The 6782-nt window shown below is 40.5% G+C and overlaps 1 protein-coding gene across 2 annotated transcripts in view; it reads left to right on the forward strand.

The window, feature by feature from the left end:
• Positions 1 to 1887: 1887 nt before the first annotated feature.
• Odf2l (outer dense fiber of sperm tails 2 like) overlaps positions 1888 to 6782 on the forward strand; it is a 55475-nt gene continuing 50580 nt past the window's right edge. Inside the window, exons 1-2 of one of the 2 annotated variants that reach the window (XM_004639283.2) lie at positions 1888 to 2081; positions 6413 to 6579. In XM_004639283.2, the coding sequence (XP_004639340.1) occupies positions 6467 to 6579 (113 nt within the window). In that variant the 5' untranslated portion in view covers positions 1888 to 2081; positions 6413 to 6466. Of the gene's footprint in view, positions 2082 to 5722; positions 5799 to 6412; positions 6580 to 6782 lie in introns of those variants that run through there. The other variant, XM_023699070.1, reaches the window with a different exon arrangement.

Consider the following 6782-nt stretch of genomic DNA (forward strand, 5'->3'; position numbering starts at 1 on the left):
CTGCATATATACCTAAATATATCTTTTCCCTTTTTTCATCCTTTTTCTCATCCCAGTTTTTGCTTCCCACTGAACAAGTACCTTCCCTTTCACAGTATACACTGCACATTTCAGATCTTATTTACTCTTTCAGGTTCTCACACTAGTGAGACAATGCAATAGCCGCACATGTGGGTTTGATTTATTTCACTTACCAATACAGTCTCTAGTTTCATCAATTTATTTATAGAGCCTCAAATTTATCCTTTCTTATAGCTAGTAATAGTACATTTTTGTAAAAATACCACATCTTATCCATTCTTCAGTTGATGGGCATCTGGGTTGTTTCCAAGGTTTAGCTATGACAAATTGCGTTGCTATAAACATGGGTGCACATATATCACTATGGTATGATGCTTTCTTTTGGAAAAATAACTAGGAGGACAATAATTGGCTTGAATGGGACCTCCAATCCTAGCTTTCTGAGCCATCTCCATACTGATTTCCACAGTGTTGTTGCAGCCTGCACTCCCACCAACAGTGGTAGGGGTTCCTTTCCCCCTACAGCCTCTCTAGCATTTATTGATTGACTTCTTGATGATGGCCATTCTTTCTAGGTAAGAAGGTATCTCTTATGTATTTTAATTTGCATCTCTTGAATGACCAATGACATTGAACATTTTTTCATATATTTATTTTCCATTTGTATCTCATTCGTGTATATTCATCTCAGATGCCCATTTTTGAGCTGAGCAGTTATTTTTAAACTTAACTTTAAACGTTAACAAAGTTAGCTAGAATCCCAGGTAGTGCTGACTAGGCCAGAATTGTTCATGTTCTTTACCTGAACTCTGCTGACCCTACTTTGTTTTTCTGAGAAAACTGTCTAGAGGTTAGTTTTGACTTGCCAAAGGTCACAGTCCATCATCATAGTTAAACCACACTCCCCAGCACCTTTTACTATGTGCATAGAAGGAGCAATTATGTGTGAATATATTTTTTTTAATTTTATATCTCATGAACTCTCTACTGCACCACCACAGTGTTAGGGAAAAAGAAGGTATTGCTGGAATCATCAACAGAAAATGAGTAAAATCAATAGGTAGAATCAGGTAGGGTTAAAATGCTCAGTTAATTAAATATTATATTAATATATATATATTTATTTATTTCAGGGTCTACAGGGGCTCACTACACAGATCAGACTTGTACTAATCCTCCTGTTTTCAGCCTCCCAAGTGCTGGGATTACAGGTGTGCGACCACACCCAGTCTCGGTTGCCATCTCAGTGTGCCCTAGGGATGGGGCTGGCACGGCACGCTGGGCATTGAACCCCTAGTATACAGTATATAGTAAGCCTAAAAGAAAAGGCATAGATGCACCAAAATATTTTTCAAAAATATATATATGTATATATGTATATATATATATTTTTTTCTTTTTAATCTTTTCAAGAGTTTATAAATTTTACCAGTGTGATACAATGTGAGATTTTGGCAAACACCAAATGGCTCCTTAATTTAACAAAAAATACTCTAGGGCCCAAGGGAAGTCTCAGATGAAAACAGAAATGCACATTTAAAACAAGTTTCTTTCATCACAGTGGTCTTCACGTTTTCAAGTCTCCGCTGTAGAAAAATCAAAAGCAAGTCACTTCCAGACTTACAGCAAGAAAATTCAAAATTAGCCTCATTTCCGTTTCTGGTTAAGCTCTGTTCAGATTTTCAGTAACTATACACAAGGACCGTCCTTACAACAAAAGCTGGGAGCAGCTCACCAGGGAAACCCACGGGGCGGAGACAAAGCGCCCCCGGCCCCGCCCCTCCACTCCGGCCAATAGCAGCAGAGGCGGCGCTGGCTCTCGGAACTCGGGCCAATCGGCGGCGGAAGGGGCGGGGCGGCCGTTGCCACAGAAGCCACCAGCCGGTTACCAGCTCTTCTTTTGTGCCGCTGAACCTGCGTGGGCACTCCTCAGGCGCGTGCTGTTCTGAGAATTCTGCTTCTCACCTGGCGTCCCTTGCCTACTTCCCTAGCCTTCGTCCCAACTCTACAGCCCCCTGTGTCCCGCTCCTTCCCAGTTGACCCAGGGCTGGAAAACACAGGTACGCTGGCCGGGCAGCCCGTTACTACAGCCACAGCAGCCACAGGCCGCTGGCGCCCTGCGTCGGCGGCTGACGGCAGGGGCGCGCTGACGTCATGGCGACGTGCTGACGCAGCCGAGGACGCGGAGATGCGGCTTTGGGTGCTGAGCTGCGAGCGGGGAAAGTTGGTTGGCTACAGCTGGGCGGCTGCTGAAGGCGTCTGGGGCGGGAGCTGGAGATCCTTGAGCCCACCCTGCCTGGTTCCAGCTCCTTTCTGCCCCAACGCTCTCCTTCGGCAGGCCAAAAGCGGCAGGACTAAGTCGTACGGAGAGTGTGGTCGCTGGGACCCTTGGCAGATCTTAACGCGAGGTGGACTTGTCCAGAATGAGTGCCCGAGTATTCGTGTTTCCTTCAGAAATTGTACTTTCTTAATTGTTCTGCTGGTTTTTAATCGCCCACCGAACTACCCGATCGTTCTCTAAGTGAAGGATATTCCTGGTAGCGGCTGGTTCCTTCCCCAGAATTCTCAGCCGTGCCGAACCCTTGGCACGCGTGCCGCAGCGGGCACGCAGAGCCCTCTAGGCTCGGGAGCACTGCTCCAGCAACCGAGCTAGGGCGGGCATGCAGGCACTTGGGCTCCAAAAGAATCCGCTGCTCTGGGTTCTTTCTGAAGACTCCGCTTTAGCGTTTGGCACAGTAGCATTAGTGCGGTCTTAGGTCGCTTAACCTTCCTAGTTTCAGTTTACTTATCTGAAAAATGGGGCCCTAACACTTTGGGGGTAGTCTTAATAAAGATTAGGTAGACTCAGTATCACATAGGCGAATACAGAATGCAAGGTGGTTAGCGTGTGGTGCCTGTTTATTGCGACTAACTAACCATACTGGCGGTGTTCATAAATTTATTTCAAAGGCAGTTCCATATCACCTGATGGTTTGCAATGTTTCAAATGTTTGAGTGTGGGTCTCAGAGTAGTTTTTTGTTGCGGTAAAAAGAACACTACAGAACATCCTTTCCCCCCTTTCTGGGGATTGAGCTGTCTTTCACTCCTTTCCCTCTGTCCTTTTCTCCCTCCCTCTCTTTTCCTTCCTTCCTCCTTTCTTTTCTTTTTTTAAACTTCTATTTTAAGACAGTCTTGCTGCCCACACTAGTCTCTATTTTCCATTGTTTTGTTTTTTCTGGTATCAGGGATCGAACTCTGAACCTTGTGCTTGCCAGGCAGGCGCTTATGCCACTGAGCTGTCTCCCCGACCCTGGTCTCCATTTTTTACCTGTCTATCCCAGCCTGTCTGTTTATACATAAAATTAGCATACTTTTCTGCTTGCAGTTAGAACATGATCGGGTTTGTAAGCTGCCTCAGTTAGTCTTCTCTCCTTGCTGGGACCAATATCCAACACTCAAAAGGAAGGAAGGAAAGGTGTATTCAGCTTGCTGGAGGTTTCAGACCATACACAGCTGGCTCCAACGCAGACTGGTACTTGGCAGAGAGCAACCTTTCTTGGTGGGGAAAAGAGCAAAGAGCAAAAGGGAGGAGTAGCGACAACAATGGCTACAGAGAGGAAGCCTGTCCCCCTTAAGTTGCGTTCAGGCAATCTGCCCCTGGCTGGGAGTAGTACTCACACCCAAAATCCCAGTGGATCATGAGTTAATCACAAACTGTAGAAGTCTGACACATGATTGCATGAGGTTTTGTGGGAACAAATACACACAAATCATAATATAAATTTTAACAGTTAATAATATTTTGCTTGTCTTTTACTTCTGTTACTTCCGTGGTTGATGTGTACTACTAATTGAGGTTCTTGTATCTCAAGCATCTCAACATATGAGTAAATGGCTTTTTTATTACTTATTATGCTTGCCTACAGAAATGAGTGAGAATCAAAGAGATAAGTGTGGTATAATAAGGTTAAAATAACATCTCTTCACTGGGCGGGGTTGTTGGAAATCAATGATTGTGTTCCCCTGGGCTCTGTGCTAGTAGTTCTCAACTTATGGCTACTTTAATAATGATTTGCAAGAATTCTGCAAGTAATTAGGCTTTCAGCAGCCCTCAGCAGCTTTGAGCACAGCAGAAGCAATAAATAAAGGAGAGAACATAAGTTCAAAGCCCTTAATGGATATGATGAATGACTTTTTTTTTTTTTTTCTTTTAAACTTATGCATCCCTTGATTCATCTTGGGAATTAAAAGAAAAAAGGTTTTTATTTTAGAATGAAAGCAAGGCTGTTAGGTGCTGAGGATTTGACTGTAAATTAACCATTTTTCTTGTGATTCAAATCTCCAGAGAGAGAAGTTTTTGAATGAATGGATGAAAGTTAAGTATTGTACCAGGTCCTCTCTTAGAGCAGTAGCTATTGCAACTGAACAAACGCATGAGGAAGGTTTCTTGATTTCTGTGACTTATCCAGAGCATATACTGCTTTATCCTTTAAGTTTGACTATTTATTTGACTTTTTATGTCTATATATTTTTATTCTTCTAAACTATAAATAGCTACAAATACTGTTATGCCCTAGTAATAAGTGTTATGTATTTTCAGCATCCAAATGTATCATCTTGGGTTCTGTATGTTTTGTAGCTGCTCATTTTGTATTTCAGTTGCCAATACTGAAAAAAACAGCTGTATTCATTAACCTGTACTAAGTATTTGTCTCTGCAGGGTATAGAACCATCAGACAAAAATAAAAGCATTTTTATAGACATTTTGGATCAGAATTGTTAATTCAATATTGTGAATAATTTTTGACCTATAATTTCATACCTACTTAATACTGAAAATTCCTGAATATAATGCATTTTAATACAGGAAGACAACAATAAATCATAAGTATAAAATAGAGAACACTTTAAATATAACCTTTGATATTGTATAAATATGAAATGAAGTTGGAGAAACATATTTCCATGATTATTAGAATTTTGGAAACACAGCCTTAATGTTTGCTAAAAGTCCAGCTTGTCATTTAATATGGAACAACTTTGAAGAAATTCAGAAACATTTGTATTTTAAGAGTAACATCTCCAAGTTTGAATGAAAGCAATTAGATTATTTAATAAACTTGGGCAGTACTGTCACTGTCTATTCATTGTCACCACAGAGTGGCCTACATTGAGTGGGGAATAGAAATGTGTAATTTTGAAAGATACTCTTTCAAAAGAACATCCTATATTTGTAGCTTTTATCATCAAATACCTTGAAAAGTATATTGAATTTCTGTGATTCTAGGCATAAATAACATACACTAGACAGTAAAGCTTTGGTTTGTGAGCGTAATTTATTCCAGAAGCATGCTTGCAATCCATTGCATGCATCTACCAAAGTGAATTTCCCCAGAAAAATAATGGAAACTCAGGTGATTCATTTCACAGCCCCAAAATACTCATATAAAATTTATTACAATACTGTAATGTGTTACCAAATAATAAAATACAAAATATAAATAAAAATATATTAACCTGCACTTATTCTTAAAGACCTTTGGGGTTGGCGTAAGGAAGATGAGGGTTGTTGTGCAGAATGACCCTCACGAGCAGAAGCTTTGTTATCTATTGGCTCAGTGGAATCTTTTTCTTTTCATGCAACTTTAACAAGGATTTCATGGAAATGTGACATTACATTGTCATTAAACAGATTCAACAAATTGCTTGCGCTGCTACAGCTTTTTATGGATGATGCTTCCCTACAAAATTTTGCATTGTTTCCCACATTTTACACATCTGCCTAATCTCATTAGAGGTGAGAGATTCCTCTGCCTTTTTCTCCTCTACAAATGAGCTCTCCTGCTGTCTTGCTTTCCAGAGGGTATCCTCCATAATCCTAGGGGGAGAGGAGGTGAGGAGGAGGAGAACCATTGGCTCAGTTGTGACCGTGTAAGACTTGACATACTAATATTATTGCAAAGTATCTCTTATCAAGTCAAAATTTATTAGAAGTGTTTGCTTGTTTTGCAGAAAACTCAAAGAACAATATACACACAATCCAGGGTTTTACTGTCTTTCTTATGGGGTGGTCCTTGTGAACTGAGGACCATAGTTGACCTGCAGTTTATCTGTCTGTTTTCTAGTTGTACTAAATTTTATTGTAATACTCTTAAGTACTAGACTAATAAAGATTTCTGTACACTTACGAGAAACTAGTGGGCCTTTTGGAAATTAGAATTGGCAATCCGTGAATGATAGTAATACGCAATTTTGCTACCATTTTGAGTTGGTATAAAAATGGGTAGGAGTTAGAATTTTTATTTTGTCTTTGAATCTTCTTTTACGTCACAGTAGGATCTTTATTTTATAAGGTAAGGACGGAAAACAAGAATCTGCTGAAATAAGTTTAATAACTGCAGTGTTTTTTAGCTTTCAGCTTATGTGAAGTTGCTGAAGCCACTTATCAAGTCACTTACTGAATTTATGGAGAAGCCTGCAAATCATGGCAGCCAGTCGGAAGAACTCTTTGCCCACCTTAAGAGTGTACCAGAGAAAGAACTTCTATCGCGGAGTGCCAGTGAAAATCATCTTAGCTGGTATTGTCGTCATTATCGGGGAAATCTAATCTTCTGGTTTAGGGATTCATATTCTGCCCATAGTGTACATTATTATGAATAAAATATATTGTTTTTTCAAAACTATTTTTTTTTTTGGCAGAACCAGGAATTGAACTCAGGCCAGCCTTTGAACTTGCCAGGGAAGTGCTTATTCCACTGAGCCATTTCCCCGGCCCCAAAAC

Source organism: Octodon degus, unplaced genomic scaffold (genome assembly GCF_000260255.1).
Source record: "Octodon degus isolate 3935 unplaced genomic scaffold, OctDeg1.0 scaffold00109, whole genome shotgun sequence".
NCBI classification, from domain to species: Eukaryota; Metazoa; Chordata; class Mammalia; order Rodentia; family Octodontidae; genus Octodon; species Octodon degus.